The 19,588-nt window shown below is 46.4% G+C and overlaps 1 protein-coding gene across 3 annotated transcripts in view; it reads right to left on the reverse strand.

Moving 5' to 3' along the window:
• Positions 1-5,736: 5,736 nt before the first annotated feature.
• Positions 5,737-19,588, reverse strand: part of LOC144172293 (beta-1,4-N-acetylgalactosaminyltransferase bre-4-like) — a 126,878-nt gene continuing 113,026 nt past the window's right edge. For all 3 annotated transcript variants that reach the window (XM_077701044.1, XM_077701046.1, XM_077701045.1), the window contains 3 exons: positions 13,330-13,452; positions 9,470-9,565; positions 5,737-7,914 (listed from right to left, as the gene is read on the reverse strand). In XM_077701044.1, coding sequence (XP_077557170.1) covers positions 7,785-7,914; positions 9,470-9,565; positions 13,330-13,452 — 349 coding nt within the window. In that variant the 3' untranslated portion in view covers positions 5,737-7,784. The remainder of the gene's footprint in view (positions 7,915-9,469; positions 9,566-13,329; positions 13,453-19,588) is intronic.

A 19,588-nucleotide genomic window follows, 5' to 3' on the forward strand; every position in this document is an offset into this window, starting at 1 on the left:
CAGAATCGCCACCAGTGGGAGTCACCGCGAAAGTTTTTCGTCTTAACCGAACAGTGCGTACAAGGCTGTTCGTCTTAAGTGGTTTTTTTGCATTCGGTTCATGGAAGACCAAACAAACATTGCCACATCGTTCGGCGTAAGCGAGAATTCGTTTTAGTCGTGTTCGTATTAACGAGAGTTCACTGTATATGTTTCACTGAATGATAGACCGAATTGTTTTGTGGTGATAAATGTTACTTATAAGAATACACAACAAATTCGAGAAATTCGCCCTAAGAGGCCGGCGGAAAATGTTTGTGGAATTACACCCTAAAGGGCTGAACAGGACAAACAGGCGATAACTCCCAGCCAAACTTCAAACTTTGGAGATGAAATGTCGTAAGCACATTCCCACCGTGGTGTAAGTACTTAGCATGGCTGGAGTTTTAAAATTTGTCAGACTGAGGGAGACAGAGACAAAGAAAGAGAGAGAGCCAAAAGGGCTAAAATATTTTTTTACAATATGAATTCGTCATTATTTCGCAGGGCCGTCAACATATCCAACTGTTTTTTTTCGGTTTTATATAACTCATCCGTATGTCCAAAAACCGCTTTCATGGGTTTTGCCTAGCGAACACATATTTTTACGGATTTCTCATTAGGTGTTAAGCACGTTGATATACCGGATTGCTTTTCGTTTAATAGTGGTACCCACACGTGGGCCGAAAGGTATATTCCGTTCCAAAATAGGTGCAATCGCACTTGCGGTGCGATGCAACACATTACGTAATTGTGTGGGTGTGCCGCTTCCTTCCCCTAACTCGACCTACAACTTTGAAAATCACTTTCATTTACGAAAATAATGCACATAATTGAGCGAGCACACTATGTTACAATTATAAAAATGATGGGTGTTGGGAAACAATAATAACATTGCTGGCTCTGGGACCCGGGGGGCATTTTCCTGAACCCACAATCCTACCTCTCGGCTATGGAGGCACAACCACGGAGGTTTTTTTTCAGTTGCATAACATAATACAAGGGGTGTTCGAAGGGAATTCAGTAGCTGGATGTGCACAGGAAGGGCCGCGCTTATACCCACATCGGAACAGAATATCGCGTGCCCAAGAACACATTCCCGGATTTTGTTCTAACAACGACCCCTCCCCCACCCCTCTATTGGCTGAGATGAACCATCAACGCCAAGACGAACTGCCGAACCTGAGCACTTGAAAATTCGAAAGTACATTGCTTTAACTTGAAGCAAATAATTAGGGTCCAGTTTTTTTTTTGTACCACCTGAGGTCACAAAACCATTAAACGATGATGATGATGATGAAGTGGTTGTTGGGGGGGGGAGGGGGGACAGAGGCCGGTAACTAGTATCTGCTTTTTTCGCTGAAAATACGGTCTTAAGGTAGGGCTTTAACCGGCCCTGCGATGCAACTGCACCTCCCCTGTAGCCTTCGAAATCAAGTGATGTTTCACTGCGCCGTCAAAAACACCATTATAAGTTCAACTAACTTTTGTTCATTTTGATTTTCGGGCGTTTCCACAGCTTACCACCACTCGGTTAGGGCAGCTCACACCTCTTTGATGCTGCTTTTTAACGCGTTGTCTTTTCCGTTCGCTAAAGAGAAAACGGATTCAAACAGAATTTTAATAAAAACATGCTTGAGCGCTTTCGCTCAACAAACATTATCGTCTTTAATGTAGTCATGCACACAAAATGCAAGTTCCTTTCAATCGAAAGATTGTCTTGTTAGAATAACACTGACGGAACTTCACTAATATTAAGCTGTATATTTAGGAAAACAGAGAACGGCCATTCAACCCACTAGCTCATTTCCCGCACTAGAACCTACGGCGTATTATAGACAGTTGTTATATTAGCTGAGGCCCGCAGAAGCAAACGCAAATGACACAGGGATTTGAAGCTTTCACAACGAGCTGTTTGTGCTAATATTTAGGGCACATTCTTTTTTGTAGCAGTAAGAATGGTGGGGTGAACAATTAAAGTTACGAACAAACACGTAAACATCGAAGCTGTTAGTGCGACACATAGGCCGGCTGACACTGCCTAACACAGCCTTCGGACGCGTCGAATTTGCCTGACACAGCACTGACGAACTGATATAAGCGGCACGGCCACTTACGTGATCACGTTTGTCGAACCGTAGCATGTTTTAGGAAACGATGTTTTAGGAAATGCTCAGGATGAATTTTAATCTACCGCTCGCAGCGAAAAAGACGACGACCTCTTCGATGCATATGACAACGATTACTAGCACCACAACTATAGAAATAAACAATGACACTGAAACCTAACTGTGTGTACGGCAATGCTCCCCTGCAGCAGCTCCGCCATTCAAGTCTTGCGTGTGGGTGGAAGCTTCCATGATTTTTTTCTATTTTAAATCTTGTATTTCACAACACTTTACTTAACCATCTTCTATATCCACTGCGCCCTAGCTAATAGTTGTTTGTTAAGGCGCTCTTTGCCCTTTGATGGTTTGCGCAAGAAAAAAAATTACACCATCTTCCCCTAGGGAAACCCTGAGTAGTATGCGAAGCCGCCATGGGGTCGCCTGAAGTTCCCCTTAGTTCTCAGTTCATCGTCTCCATTGACGTTCAGCTTCGCGTGCCATCGTTGTATCAGTAGCTTCTTGACGTAGTTTGAATGTGTGAAGGACATAAGGCGCATTCGTAGCACATGCTGCCGTCTCGGTTTGTAGCGCAGTGGGAGGAGCGCCACGTGCCTCCCGTTGCGGCCAGAGAGTCGTGGGATCGAAACCGGGCGCCCCCTAACTATTCCTCTTTATAGTGTACTGCGTTGACATCAGCCCGAACGCTGACGGGGCTGAAGAGACGCACATGCGCAGTAGAGTGCGGATGGCGGACAACGAGAACGGGGGAGGGAGGGACACAGCCCCGAGGATGAGACGCTTCGCATCTAAAAATAAGCAATCATTATCTAGCCCTGGGCCTGAAATGGCTTTCAAAACTTTTTGGTGATGCCTCGAGGTGGGTGTTACGGATTACGCCTTTGCCTGAATTATGTGGGAAGTCCCCAGATGAAGCAACTTTCAAGGGCGCGTTTCCAAAACATGAGATTTTCATCTTTCTCAGTGCCGCAACAGTATCATCTTCGGAAGGGGTGCAGAGGATGAGGATGTCCTGACCTTCATTTAAGCGTACTCTGAAGGTTGTGCGTTGAGGTTAAAAGATTCGCCTCACGCAAGGTTCAATTCAAGAGGGTCATATGTCTCACCTTTCTTAGGCAGGCCTTTGCTACTTCTGGAGGTCTGGCGGCCGGAGTTTAATCGTCGGCTGCAATCGTCGGGACGGCTGGGGCGAAGATCCGGCGTCGGCAACGTTAAGGTTAGTACCGGCATGATAGCGTGTGATTGTATTCTTCCGTGTTGGGCCCGGCTTGTGACGTCAATTAGGTTCTGGGGGGTGATTGCTTCCTCCGAAAGCAGCTCAAGGGTTTCATGGTTGGGTTTTTCCATGCACACTCAATGAATTCTCACTTCGCAATCCCTACCCACACGGGGAAGAAGTGGCTTCTGCACTAACGGCACATAATTGCATCCAGAGGACCCCAGCGGGGCATATTTCCCACCACCTGTTTCAGTACAACAGCACTATATGGTCCATTCTGCAAGTCTGCTTTGGCGGCGTGTCTACGATATGGTACATAAATGAATTGAACCAAAAATCTCATTGACTGTTAAGCGTCATGTATCTTTGAACGAGGGTATGCGGGGACTTTAATTTCCCACTGTGTTCTCAACGGCCCGCCTTTAGGTATAGCAGTGTGCCTTGGGGTCAAACGACATCGACAGGCACCCGAAGCTTGACGTCCGAGTTCGACGTTGGTAGGCCCGTGTTTAGGACTGCAAAGGTCAGCTCGAACGGCAATAAAAAGGACGTCAGAAGGACACCAGAACCTCTCCTGTTTATTTGTTCAATCACAAGTTTGCAGCCGATGTGGGGCTGCTTCGCAAATATAGAGATATCCTACCGTGGTTTGCCTCAACGTTAGGGTCAGCGATCGTTAGATGTAAATATTCCCCTAACAACATACCCACTCAATTGGATTGGCCCCTGATCATGACAGCTGCCGCAAGAAGCGCACGGCTTTGCCCCAATTCCCATGTGTATGCGATGTCAGCGTTACCACGCAGAATTCTAACGTATCCACTCAGGGCGGCATAGACCATTGATACCGCAGCTGCCGACAGAGGCTCACGGCCGATTCACAAACACCTTATTTGTTACTACGTCCACATAACCACCAACACACATGCTTTCTGGCACGGGTTGTTTGAGCGGCCCACCCCCGAACGAACTGGTTGACGTGCACAAACCCTACCCCTACTGCGATCACCATGAACTGGCCCATGAATTGCAGGTTCCAAGCACTGGCCCAGTTAATGAGTCTACTGAGAACGACCAGCATTAATTTGTTTCTTTTCTCTTGCCCTCTCTCCCCATTCTTTTCCGCCATCTTGACCAGTGGCCATCCTTCTCTATTAAAGGTTCTCTCTCTCTCTCTCTCTCTCTCTCTCTCTCTCTCTCTCTCTCTCTCTCTCTGTCACCTACCACGTGTGAGGAGACGCGAGTGTCTCCTGGAATGACTTATAATTATTGCGCTCCCTAAGTCAGAATTATGACGCCTACAGCTGTCATTTCCCGTATCCTTTGTCGATTGTTTTCCGCCTCACGCGAAATGTTTTTATTCTCCTGGCTGTATAGAACAAATCGATTCCCTCAACGGTAGCGAAGCACCTAGAGGGCCTTTGTCACCAGAATACTGGTAGCGGGTCTTCTGGAATATCCAGGAAAGGTCCCATACGAGAACACTAAACAGCCTCTGCACAGACACAACATTGTCAGGGGTGGACAGCTTTGCACATTGTATTCGAACGTTTAGAAAAGAAATGCACTGAAAAGCTCGAGGCGTGGGCCACACCAAGTTTCCAGCATGAAGGCACATCGCTGCACACGGCACAAGAGGCAAGATACGAACATAGAGAACGAGCCGATGCATACTAGTTGTAGTTGCGAAATCACTCCCTGTCATTTATTTGCGTTCCTTATTGGGCCAAAATGGGTATCGCTTGTTCTATTTAGCGCGTGTGCTTACTGCGCCTGTCGCCTTCTCCTTTCTCGACATGCAGCCTGTGCTGTAGTACCGTTGATGATCGTGCGGCCGTGCTCATAAATGCACGCAAACACGCAACACCGAGCCATACAACAGCCCACAACGGCATTCGACCATTCTAGTGCTTGCTTTCTAAGAGGGCCCACAGGACGGAGGCACTTTTTCTTTTTGTAGTGGCGGTAGCTGCCGTCGGTGCGGTCGGATGTCGAGGTTGAATTTGACTTGACTTCGCATACCTTCTGGTTTACGCCTGTCAATACGTTGTAAATGAAAGGTGGCCGACTGGCTCCGTCTCTGAGTTTGTGGCAATAGCGGGTGCAGCCAGGCTCACCAATGGACATAAAAGCCCTGTAATAAAAGTGGCATGCAGTTTCCGAAAAATCGTTACCTCGAAGTATTTACGACCAGTGACGGTATAATCGTACACCGATGAGAAGTTTGAGGACACCGCCATTTCGTATAAACGAGAAGGGAGGATAGAAGGTCCAGCTGTCCGGCCAATTAGTTGGGCACACAAATGCAGCTCGAGTAGAGCACCTGGCGCCGCCCCCTAGGCCTTCATCATCATCGTTACGTTTATTCTGGTAGTTAAGTAGAGGTTTATTTCGGACATCAATACAGATTCAGAAGCCGCTTCCGGGGCACGACAGCAATAGATGTGTTCGTTCCCTGACGAGGGCATCACTTCATGCTTACACAACACACGCTGACATAGCAATAGTCGGCGCGTGCTACTGACGGAATTACTGACAAAAGGCAGTTCTACGTAACTAATACTTTACTTACAATTTGAAGCACAACACACATAAGGTATCAAAATAGCTATTAAAAAATTTAACAGTACAACATAACTACTACTATCAGCCGTATACACAAAAAAACTCCATCGCATAAAGATGACATCAAAAAATTACGTCAATAAACAGTGCTACATGGACAGGTGCCCCAAAAAGTAAACGACGCACGGGTTAGAGATTATGAGGGCGTTTCTCCGCCAGGAGCCTAACCAGTCATATCTAAGTAAGTTTTTCAAGAAAGCGATTCCAAACTAAAATCGGGCCGCACGTATTGTAGTTATGCTGGCAGTGGCACAAAATATATAACAGTCTAAATTCACGAAGCCGTGGTCCCTCCACTTTTTGGGCACGTGTAAAAGTGTACAAAACAACCGGTGTATTTTTGCAAAAGCAATCCAAATACCTCTGATCTCTCGGTGCAGACATAAGTTGGCTGACTTAATTTATAAAGTGGCCATTTGATGATTTCCTACGGCCATTGGAATGAAGATGGATACACGTTACACCATAACTCATTTGTTAACTGCTGTTTACAAACAAAATTTGTTCTGGGCCCAAATAATATTACGCAGTCTGTGCGTAACGTACCTAGACATATGTTAGACAAATAAGTGAACGCATGTACATCGGCACGGTAAATAAAAATTGCTATAAATCATGGACGGTTTACACATTCATGTCCACAATTTGATTGGTGCCAGGGGCAGACGTGGGGGGAATTGCAGGTTTAAGAACTTCTACTTGACTGAAAATGGCGTAGTTAATCGACCTCGCTGCAGAGAATTCCCCGTACAAACTATAGTAAACATGTGAAGGGAACTTAAAAGGAGCCTATTTTTTGGTTAATTTCAAATAGCAAGCATATTTTAATGTAAGCCTTAGACGGACAGATCGGGTTACATGAAGAGAACGTTGTCAACCTGGTTTGTAACGTTAATTATACCCAAAACAAACATCGAATAATTGGGTAGACGTAATATAAGTCATCTCCATAATTTTTGTTTTCAGATTTTCGTTGCAACCAACATACCCTTTAAGCTATGAAAGTCATTGCAAGCGAAGTGCATGGTTTATAACCCACGCAGTGACAACGCTTGGCCACACCTTTGTTATCGAGTTGTCTTCCTACTAAAGCTGGTATTGATAACTTTCCTAGTTGAAGATTAACATAGTTTGAAATATAGCTGGAAAAACAAATTAAGAGGTTCCCGTTTCGCCGAAATGGCGGAATGCGAAACCGAATTTCGTAAAGCCCCAGTTACTCTGGAGGGGAATAAGGCAGGTTTGCCGAAATGTGGAGCTACATTTGGCGCGATAAGCCTCAGTAACTGAGCTTGGAGGCTTGCGGTGTGAAGTAGACGAAGGCGGCAGATAGAGCGACAATGCTTGAAACTCTCTCACGAATTTAAGTGCGGGATATATTGCGTTCGATTTTTAGTTATGCTTTACGAAACGTAGCTCTAAACAGAAGGTTTCCAACTGCTGGGTGTTAACTGTTATTGCTGTCATAATCTAATCCATCGCACTTATTTTCTGTCAAATAATGAAAGATACATTACCAATAACGACGGCAAAAACATGTTTCTGTTGAGCGCTTCGCGATATGGAGGGTGATAACAGTGATAAATAACAAATTTACGCGACAAAATCGTCTCTTGAAATTACAAGACAGTCGCGGGTGACGACTGCGCGCCATGCGTTCATCTTTGTGAGTTACTTTCATGTTATCGCGAAAACGCAACGCCTATAACATTCTCGCGACGCTTGTAAACAGTTATATTGGATGCCCCGTTGGGTGCAGTAATTCACAATGTACGCCTATTAATCTTGAGTCGTATTTAAGGTCCTCTAAGGTCGACCAAGATCCACGTATAGAGCTTGTTGAACACCATGTCCAATCGCTTGTACTTTACGCTGTTCAAACCATCCTTCTTGTAACGGTACTTCCATGAGTGTAGAAGGCGAAACCTGTGGAGATGCAAAAAAAATTATTTCTTTCTCTCACATACATGTATTTCATGTGGTTACTAGAACAATATCAATGAGTCTTAGCTCTCTGACAGCGTGAATGCAGAAAGCCAGATGTGAAGAACGTCAACTTGGTCTGAGGTGACGGTTTCCGGGATTTTGTGGAATTTTAGCAAGGCTGCTCACACGTCGGGATTTTATAACTTGTCGTAGGCGTGGGGGGAACTTACAAATTCCTGCGCGAGGTACCTGAGTGCTTTAAATGTAGCAACATATTTAATGGTAGGGCAAATATTTTCCAATCCAGTGCTGCAGATTGCTTCAGCTTCTACTGCCTTTGTGACAAAGGCTAATAATGTGTGTAGGTGCATATATTACCCCTTTTTTAACAGTAAAAACCCTTTCACAACAGAATATATTCTTCCTCCGAAAATGGCGCAAATATCGCGATTTTTGTGTGAAGAATTTCTAGATTTCACTATTCTTGTCTTATAACCTCAAATTTGTTAAAATGCAACTCTCAATTCTCAACGGTAGAAGTACGTTTGGGAAGGTACTAATATGTTTGTGATATCTTTCTGTACATAGGTATGCAGGTATCACGATACATTCCTGCTACTCACAGAGCCGCCTAAGGGCACTGTGGGGGCCTCCTACAAGCTTGAGTTATTTATATCTTCCTATGACCTTGGGTTGTGCCCACGGCAGACCTTTGTCATGCATTGGGAAACGAAAATGATGATGAGGATGCTGGTGCTGCTGATGATGATGATAACCTAATAGATCCCACTCTCACTGTTTTCGAGTAAGTACTCAATACAGGCCTGAACGAAACGATGTGGAGCAATTGTACATAAGTGGTTACTCCATGGCCGTGCCTTCATTGCATCAGAGGGGCTCGTCTGCAGGCTTGGAAGCCGCCGAGAAAAGCCGTCACTGAGAAACATGAGTTTGCGATTGTAGCGGCGCCGTTGGTTTTGTGTGGTCAAACACCTTTACTGCTAAGATGCAGTTAACACGATGATATTTCCCCTACGACGTCTCTGCTAAAAAGTTTTAAATTTTTTAAAAGTTTTAATTTAAAAGTTTTTCAAAAGACACCACCTTCTTTTGGGGAGTTACCACACGCTGGTTCCTTAAAATAAATTTAGGTTGTGTTTTTTCTTCTTGTTCATTTGACTACCCCTTTATCATAAAGCGACCACGAAACATTCAATGAAAAGTAATAGCAACTTCTCATTGATGATATCCTAATTTAAAATTTTTAATCCTAAATTTTAAATCGTAAAGGCCACCACATGCTGGCTTTGAACACTTCAGGGGGCTCATAAGCCCATACATGGAACTCATGTGGGACAATAAAATTCTCTGAAATTTGCAGTTAGCACTTCACCCAACGTGAAATATCGGTGCAATAAAATAAAATCCCGGAGCCCAGTTTCGGCTTGGGTGGTCCTTACACTAACGCTGTTTTTGAGCATCATATAAAGTAATGGAAAAGTCTGTTTGTGTTGAAACACATAAAGTAGTTAAAAGATGTACAAGAGAAACTCACCGCTGCTCACTGGGTTTAGCTTTGACGTGTTTGAGTGCCGTGTACCTGGCCACACTGGCAGGCCTTCTGTGAATGTTCAAGTGCAGGTGTTTAAGCCTAGTAATAAATGTAAAAGAGAAAAATGTAATTGCAAAAATGAAAAAAAAGGTAAGGCTCCAGCCTAATTGTAAAACAAAATAAGATTACTTTTTTCTGGGCTATATGCACCACACTTTCGTTTTCACCAGGAAAATTATACAGCACGCGGTGGTAAAATACCACTAGAAGCGTCAAACATTAGAAGTCTAAGTACGTTACAATACGCCGAAGCCCCTGGGTGCACACGACGCAGAGCCGCAGAGAACCGCCAATAAAAGCGCTCTTTGTCGCTATAATGTACATTCCTTCCTCATGTATGCTCCACCCGGGTCCAACGAAGCTCGCTGGGTAGTTTTATATGGCACGTCTGTCCCAGCAGGCACGCCGTGCCCGCTTGGCTCATAAATGCTCGTGGTCTTCCAGACGTCCGAAGATTCTGTGCTTAGATGAAGAAATTGTGGACACGCACAAGAAATTAGGCACAATCCTGGCCGCATTTCAACCCACAGAAGCAGGATTAGTCCTCCGAAAAGCCAACCGTAACATCTTGGCAATGGACAAACAAAATGTTTGGATTCTTCACCTCAAGAGGGATGGTAGCTTTTTTCTAACTATGCCATCTCGCACTGCCGCTAACCGTTTTGTGTAGGTCTGAACTCTGGGTATTATTGCTGTTATAGTTGGCATCCCGCCATCTGTCATAGAGACCTGCGGTAGTATTCAAGGTGTCCCTACAGCGTGCACAAATGAGGAGTTTAGAAACTCTTTATGTGGCCCAGACGGAAAACCTATTTGCTGGCAAGTCTTGTTCTGACGTTCCAAGGACAATGCGTTTCCGGAGTCTTTCTGGCTATCTGGCATTCCAGAATTCAGGCCTGTTCGCCACAACCTCAGCAGGCGTACCTGTGGTTGGGAAGCCTTCCTGCAGCAGAAACATCAAGCAGTGTTTCAAATGAGTGCTATAAATATGGCAATACCGGCAGTATTACAGAGGCCCAATGCTCTGGAAAGTATAGTTTGCGTCTTATTCACGCAGACAGCTCCCAACCTCTGTGCTGCAACTATGGCGGTACGTGTCCTGCGTCGTACGGTCTCTCCAAAAAATGTAGCGACGGAGACAGGAAATTCAGGGAAATGTTTCGAGGCTACAAGAATCCCCGCTTAACCGGGAACACGCGTTAGGAACATGGATGTAATAACTACCCAATACTACATTTCAACGTAACACACCCCGAGCAAGTACTTTGCAGGAGTAGTCCAAGTGCAGTCAAACCCCAGAAATAAAACCCGATGCTCGCTCTCAGCAGAAATACTCATACTCGAAACTAAGTCCCGTATAGACTACGACAAGTCTGAAAGAAGGGAAGTTCATACAGACAAAGTGAGCCTACCTAATCCGATACTCTGCAGCGTGGCAACCCCTCTTCTCCCTGATTCCTTTTTGTTGAGCCTACTCAAGGCCTTTTGGCTGTCCTAGCCTCCTGCTACGCAACTGGGCGTGGCGTACAGGTCGCAAGAAACAAGAGTTGGCCGGCTACCCTATCTTCGACGCTGTCTTTAAATACTCATTCCTGGGACGGCAATTTTTCAGTGGAACACCGAGTTGTTCTCGAAGCTTGCGTATTTTCGTAAACTGTGGCGTTTATTCCGCATTGAGGTCACTTTCGTTTAAAACCTACGACAGCCGCCATCCCAAACGTCTTAACGATTTCAATTCCTGTTTAACGGTTTTCGAAACGATAATCCGGCTGGATGCATTTCTAAGGTCACCACATTTAACTGAGCAATATGTCTGCTCTAAGACTGCAATTGGTTCTCATCCTTTTGCGCTCATTTCTGTGTACCGAGCGCCCGGAAATACCTTTATCTCTTCTTGGCTTGAATATGTTGCCACTACAATGTTACCGCCTGGCATAATATGGGAGAATTTCGACGCACACAATGAGATATTGGGGGCGCATACACAAATTAGCGTAGATCAAAGATCGCCGAGCTTATAATAACACATTCCGTTCAACACTATGGAAGACGACGTATGGATGACGGCGGCCAATTGCTTTCTTACAGATCCCACTAATCATCAAATGAATGGACTTTCCCTTTGTGTCAGGCTGGAAATCTTCTGGTGCACACACCTAGAAGCGCGAGGGAGCGATCACTACGCCAGTATCCTCTCCAGACGGAGCTGTGTTTCATCGTAGAATGAGGGCCAGGTGCGCACATTGGGTAGCCGCCAAAGCAAATGTACATAGAAAATTAGACCAGCAACTAGAGAGAATAGCACCACTCCAACCATCACCAACTCTCTCCCGGAATCGTGCCGAGTCTTGAATAAAGGCTTAAAGGTACAAGATTAAACCTACGGAAGATGGCGAGACATTCTCAGGTGCAGGGAGCTCAAGGCGCGACATGCTTTGGCAAATTAGACCTACGAGAAGCTTGCATAACAGAGGCGTACGAGCCGTTACATAAAAAAAATACCAGTGGTGGCGGCGCGATTTTTGCTCAAGACTAGATGCCGCAAGCCTTAACCAAGCATATTGGGCGTTGCTATTTAACAACGCGCAAAAGTGCACTGATAGTGCACTTTCTTGCGCACTTCGGCAAAAGTGCACTGAACAGCTGGCGAATACTTTCGCAGATCCATTTAAGGGAATCTGTAAAAGCGTTCTCCAGCTGTTAGTGCACTTTGGTGGCGTGACGATATTTCTTTGAACGAAGGGGCTGAAATGTATTGTAGGCTACCCCTACCAGATCAGCTTATAGATATGCCCCAAACCTGCAATCTCATGGCGCCGTGAGCTGCTTGCCCCGCTTTCGACATTTTTTTTTTTCGGTGCGTGAAATCAACGAAGCAATTTCCCTTGGCAAAGCGCGTTGTTCACCAGGCCAAAAGAAATAACCTAGACGGCCATTTCTCATTTGTCCCGCAACTCTGGACTGCGTTTTTTTGGGTACTCTAAATTAGTTCGCCATGTGGAACGGTACCTCTCCAATGGAAAGTACGGAACCTTGCTACAATTTCAATATATAGACGTGCACCAAAAACCGATGATTCTTTTCGAGTGATGGCATTGGTGAGACGCGGCAGAAATAATAAAAATATGATAGTCTTTATAATGACCAGGCAAGTTGAAAGCAGGGTATTTAACGTAATTATAATGCATTCTCTTTGGGAGTATAGAGCGGCCATCAACCACATATATGGACTCATTTCGTCTTTAGAAGAACAATCCCTGAGTTGATGTGTTTCAGTCGCAGCACTCGTTGACACAGAAACCGCGTTTGGTCCGTTTTTTCGTGACACAATTCTTGCACCCCTTGCTGCTTTTGGCTTTGAATTAAAACTTAATACATAGATCTGAAGACTTCAGGGTTCGACAACTTCGCATTTACACGCCGGAGAGCCGAACTTTACACTATGTTACGAAAGCAGGTGCCTGACGAAAACAGATTGGATCCTCTATTATTTATCCCAAAACGAATCCTTCAAAAGCAATTTCTTCAGCGTGTCTTCCACTTCACACTCTTGACTTCTGCGTGCAATGCACCACGATCACTTTGAAGCACGCAGAAAAGGCTACAAGAAGCCCTCGCAGCAATACCTGCACCCGATACCCGCCGATAAAAGGGTTGGGACTAGCGAGGATCTCAAACACTACGCACATGTGACGTCTAAATTGTCGTTGTTCCTTAATTCAGTCGCTCAATAGCATCTGTCTGTGGGTAGGAGCAAGTCAGGTTCCTTTTCCTTTAGAAGATTTTTGTGCTGGCAAACTTACCTGTTTGACATGTCATCGTCTTCTGCTCCCCAGCCCCAGTATTTATTTGAAAAGCCATTAACACTCAACATATGTTCTTTCTTCAAGGCACTGACTCCTCCAAAGAACATTGGGTAGTAGACACTAGAAAAGAAAAAAAAGGAGAGCGTGGTGGTTCTATAACCTGTTTTCACAAACGCAACTTGATTTGTAGATAGTGCTGTCTGTGTGGTCCACGCCACCCACAAGTTGTTTGTTTCGTGCTTTTCACAATTATAAAGTCGTTTTCATGCTTTCGTAGTTTTGGTTGAATTAGTCCCACGCCTTTTGCTTCCTAGTTTGTTAAGTATACATGTGTAAATTTCTTCTGCATCGTTAAGTTTTATTTCTTCTTATGTAGCGAAAGCAGAAAATTTCAAGCAGCCATAGCAATTCTGCCACAATTCTCGGAACATGCGAACTTTTCCATATAATATTTTATTTTCCATGTTCTTGACCTTTATTAATTATGTGTTTTCAGTTGTTCGTTATAAATTTCATTAATTAGTTATGTATTTATTTTACATATTTCTTATTCCTTGAAAAATAATAGGGAGGAAGTCGAGGTGCAATCTCAGCCCCCCTCCTCCCCGAAAAACAAAACTTCGGGCTACGCCCCTGGCTCCAAAGACTGTCGTTTAGGTACATATAGGCTCAATTTGTATAACTTCAGCAGCTATGTTACGGCACATTTTTGACTTGAAGTAAAAACAGCGGACAAGCCATATAATGTATGAAAGTAATTTTGTCTTTATCGTAAATATAAGGCGCACAAGAGTTGCTAGTGTGACAGATTTGCGTGAAATGCAGGGAATTCTAAAACAAAAGAAGTGCTTAAAAGTCATGACAAACCAGACCCATTCCAAGGATTTCCTGCTTTAATTTGTACCTAGTTTCAGTCGATACCTGTGTAGAAGAAAAGAACGCTCAACGTGTCTTAGAGTTGGGGGCACGTTTTTGTACTTCGGGACGCCCCATTACCTGATTTCATAGAGAATATCAGAGTGTCTGCTGTTCAGTACCTCCGGCAGTTCTTTTCGCGCAGGGAATCCAAGAAGTTTATGTCTTACAGAATGGCAGAATTTTATACAGGAATGGCTCTATCTGCAACCGGTCCTTTGGGGATAGTGGCGGATCTGTCCTGGACCTTCGAAATGCGCTCAGCATTCTCAGTCAGAGTTGAGCGCAAGTTCTCAGCTGCGGAAATTATTATTATTAAGAGTGTGAAATAAGCACACGAATGCGCCAGATCACGTTCCAGCACTAACGTGGTTTAAATAATTTAGGCTGCGACACTTTTGTCGACTGCAAGCTGTTAATTCCACCGGCATGTGTTTTTGTAGTAGTTTTTCACCATTATCCGAGTTTTTGTAGGGGTAACAACGGGCTCTGGTGGAAGCGGCACAATCGGAAACTGCTGCTTGAAGACACAACTACGCGTTGAAGAAACCCCTTAACTGCAGGTATTTATTCGTTGACAGAGCAGAACTACTTCTTCAACTCTTGACAACACACAGAAATCACATGCATACTACAAGGAAGTGCCATAATTCCAAACAAAATAAATTACTGAGCTATGCTGTACGGCAGCAGCAGATAAATAGCGATGCTGCTGAAAATACACCATTCAGTAACTATGCACTGTATACCGATTATCATTACTATAGACAGCACGCAAGATTATTCGAGGCTAATTATTTTGAATTTCCATGTGGCTAATTCTCTTGTACATTGTACTCTTACTGACTTCTACATTGTATTCTTACTCATAGTCCTCTCCGTTACGAGCAGCCGTGGCTCCGGTTTGCCTTGCGTGGTTCTCCCTCTATATTTTGGTGTCGTGAGATCGGGGAAGGTAACCGCAAGCGAGAAAGGAGACCACCGGCATCCCCGCCCTTGGCAACCCCTCCCCCCCCCTGGCTTGAGGTACGAAACAAATCCGTTGTTCGGACAGCTATTTTGTCTGCTAAGCCACGATCTCAGCCGGAGGTCAGCACTGTTGTTCTGACCGTTTCGGAATGACCGTCAGTAAGTGTACAATGGACAAGCTGCACCGGAAGCAAGGCGTCGTTGTCGGGACTGTTGCGGGACTGCTCAAGGCATCGGGTGAGATTCTTGAAGTCGCTTCACCGTCTCTGCACGACTTGCAAGAGACCAGTGACTTTGTCGAAATCAAAGACACCGCACTTTATAAGGTAGAACCGAAAATAACTGATGTTTTTGACACTGAGGAAGTTGAACGGGATTACTTCGATGCCTTGGCGTACAGAGAAGAAATATACCTTGCCCTCAATCGGCGGCACCCGGCTTCGAAGGATCCTTTGACGCCTGGCATGAAACACAAGACCAATGGCAGTTTAGCCCATCGCAAGGACCCTAGCCACCGTGGCTCACGCACATCCACCTCGGCAATTTTCTTGCCGAAGCTACAGTTTTCTACTTTTGACCGTGAGCTACGCACACGCAAGGGTTTCCTGGTTCGTGTGAAGACGACTGCCGAAAGTCACCTGAATCTTTCCGATATCATCAACGTTAGCAGTGCGAACCGTTTCGAGCTATACTTGCCGGCGCAGCAGGCAGTTGCCTTGACGTTCACGTCCCTGATGGGGAGCGGACGAAGCAAGAACAGATGAGGCTGCTTTGCGCCCACCACGACGTCTGCAACCTCGACTCAGGCTAGCGTGAGGCCATAAGCTCTTCTCGATAACTACTGCTCCATGACGGCGGTGCAAGATCCCGTTCCGTCCAGCGGAACGTGCGACTCAGAGAAGGGCTGCCTGCCCCGAACAAAACGAGGCAAGACGAAAAAGAATAATTTGTCTGGTAACGACCCGCAGGTCTCCGCACGGGAACAAGCTGCCGCAGCAGCGCGGGTATCTTCCTACGAAAAGGCTGAAGGTTGGGCTGAATCGAAGAACATGCAGGTGGAACCCAGAACTGAGGTACCGTCAAGCGTTCCAAATACCCTCGAAGGTTACCCGGCATGGAAATGACGTGTGTCACGCCTAGAGTATTTGCAAAGTGCCGACATGCTCATTCCTATAAGCTCCGATTCTCGCTCCCTCTAGCACGTGTTCTTGGCGTCGTCTTAAAGCTTCGGTGTGTCAGATTTGCACATGGTTTTCCCCTACGAGGCGTACTGGACCTTGATTTGCACGTGCGCGGATGTGTCGCGTTAATGTTCCTTGTTGCTTGTTTTAAGCAAAGCTTTCTACCTCTACCAGCCAATGATTCCTTCTTGGCGTGCGGGAGAAGAAACTCCTAACGAGGAGGGGGAGAGAGAGGGCAGTTTTCACTCCCTCAGCACAGTGTATATGGCATCGCGATAGGACGCTATTACCCAGCGTTCCCCGCGCGCAGCTGCCTGCTTGTACCGGCGGGCGCGTTGGAGGGATGGCTTTCTCGTCTGCTTTAGCGACGGTTGCTTTTGGCCTACTCGGGCGTACTTCCCGTCCATTGCGCGCTTCCTTCGTATGGCTTGATTACCTTTTTCTACTGCACCTCCTGGGTAACCCGGACCCGACGGAATTGAGTGGCCATACGGCAACAATACGTTAAAGGGGCCCTGTAAGGCGTTTTGAGCACACTAAATTGACTAGCGCAATCGTTAGACTGGGTCGTCAACATCATCTGTGCCAAGTATTACTCTTTTACGCGCAGCGGAAAGCTCACACTTTTGTTGCAAAGTTTGTCGCTTTTTTCTCACCCTTTCCTTCGTGTTTTTGGACGCCGCCATATTCTCATGTCTACATCATCGATTCCCAGATGTTCGTCATGAGCTAGACATCCTGCTATTGGGCGACGTTTTCACGCACTTCCGGCAAAGAGATGAGTCGTCTGCTCAGCGTCGGCTCGCCGGCTGATCTGCCAGCGGAGTGCCGGAGTGCTTGGACATTTTACGACAAACGAAACAAGTGTAAACAAACGCTTAACCGTTTGTGTTGAATGCAACAGGGCCATGACACGAGATGAATATTCTCTTACGTGAGTACGTTCCATAAAGAAAGCGTTGAAGCCCCGTGGCACTTCTTTCTTGCAATCGCTGAGAACGCCCTGAGCCGAATGCCCGGGTTTGACGCATACATTTTATTCAACTTCCAAACAATTCTGAGACGCGTTTCGAACGAACACAACGTCACAACATGCGTTGCAAGTCCGAACCGCGATTGACAGACGATGGGTTGCCTCCTCCTGCCCCTCGTAAATTCGGCACTCACCTCGCGCGCGGTTTTCGGGGACGAACAGCAAGTCACTTAACTCTGGCGCACAAGCCGAGATGGCTTTTAGCCACGCACACTGCACATACCCCATGCGAGGTTGAGTCGTACGCCGCTTGAGAAAGATAATCCAGACCATGGGAAGCACTATCCACCCGCAGAAGCACAACGTCGCATTTCATCGCGAAACAAAGGCGTCCACAACACACACACCATCGCCTCCTGTAATGCCAAACGCATCTCGCACTTCCAAATGGGAGTGAGTAGTATGCCTGCAGTGCCCATATGCCGCGAGGTGGGGACCGAAGCTCAACCGGGATCACGCAACCGTAACTGACTTCTAGAGCGGTTTGTGCCTTGTTGCCAGGGCAACCGATGTTTGATATTGTCAAAGAAATGGTGCTCGCTCCAGCGCTAGAAAGCTCACAGCCGCGGCGGAGCATGTTTTGCCAACGTTGCCGCTCTCCACCACACGTCGCCCCAAGCTGAACTGGCGTTTTGTGCACGGGTTCTGTATCGGTTTAAAATGTCTTTTAAGTGCAATGCACTTCTTAAGCGACCCTGATCCTGCGTCCACCGGCGATGTCCGCGCACGTGGAGATGGGCGCGCGCAGCCTGGCCGCTGACATGGCACATACCCACGTGGGGGATTGGCCAGGAATCTCCTCGTCTTCCTTGGCAACGGGGGGAGATGGGCGCGCGCTGCCTGGCCGCTGACATGACACATACCCACGTGGGGGATTGGCCAAGAATCGGGCGTGAGAAGGGCTAATGCACCTGCTTAAAGGAGTACTGACACGAAATTTCAAAGCTGAGATCCGCTCTAGCAGTCAAGTACAACGACAACACAAATAGGTGTCTGTGAATAAATGCATCTTTCTTTCTTTGTAGTTGTGTGTGTGTGTGTGTGATCTCTCTTTCGCGAACATTACCGAACCGCGCAAATTCAACTCGTGCATTCGCACTTTCACATTCTTCCCCTCGGGGAAATGCGGGGAATTTTTTTCACATGCCGCCGGCAGGAATTACCACCGCCACAAAATAAGACCCGGCACCAGCGGGGCCACATCTGATACGACGCTTTTTGGATAAACAGTGCGCTGTGCATCCAAGGGAGCGAGCGCAGGATCCTCCCCGTGCGGCTGCGAGTTCGCCGCCGATAAAACGTCGCGGGCCGCCGATAGCAAAGTTCTGCAGCAACGTACACCGCGAAAGGGCAAGGCCAGGCCGCCGCACACATGGGGCCAGGTTTTTCGTTCGCTTTTCCAGCATTGAGCGGAGTGTGGGATTCATGGTGTCAACAAAGCTTGCCCGTAGCAGACGGCTGTGTGAGCAGCGCAATAGCGGAAGTACGTCACCGCGGAGGAGCGCAGCATCATGGGAGGGAAGGCTCGCTCGCCGTCAACAGCGGAGAGTAAGTTGAAAGGAGGAGGAAACGCGGCGCGACGATAATGCGCGGTTTTTGATTTACGATTTCTCAGCTAATACTCATCGCTTCAACAAAATTCTTGCGGGAGGAGATTGCTAATTCATTGCTTTATTTGGTTACATGGACATCCACGCATCGGCGGAAGGTATTTCAGGACCCCTTTAAGGATTGCTTTGCAGGGTAGGAAAAGAAAATGTAGAGACCACATACAGACATCTGGCCGCTAGAAAAACGCTACCTTTTGCGCTCTGCTTGGACTACGTTTTCAAAATTGGTGCATACCAATTCTGGTGTGTTTTAACAAGTATTACAAAATGCGAAAGGACCAACTGGATCTGGTAAATAGCGATTACAAAAGTTCCCTCAGCTTGCTCGCAATTCTCACACTTACTAAAGTAACGGGTTTAACTCAGTACAAATTGGGATCACCAAACTCACATGCCGAATTGTTTCGGTGTATACGCTTGTGTCGCGCGATGGTGTAGCCCCTAGATAGCACATCAGGATGGCTAGGTTCCGCTGTCTCACCCTTCGAAGGACGCTCCTCTCTGTTTTAGATGCAGAGCATCTGATTCACTCGCCTTGTCCCTCCGGC

The sequence above is a fragment of the Haemaphysalis longicornis genome, unplaced genomic scaffold (assembly GCF_048455015.1).
Source record: "Haemaphysalis longicornis isolate Haplotype H1 unplaced genomic scaffold, Haemaphysalis longicornis Haplotype H1 scaffold_20, whole genome shotgun sequence".
Taxonomy (NCBI): Eukaryota; Metazoa; Arthropoda; class Arachnida; order Ixodida; family Ixodidae; genus Haemaphysalis; species Haemaphysalis longicornis.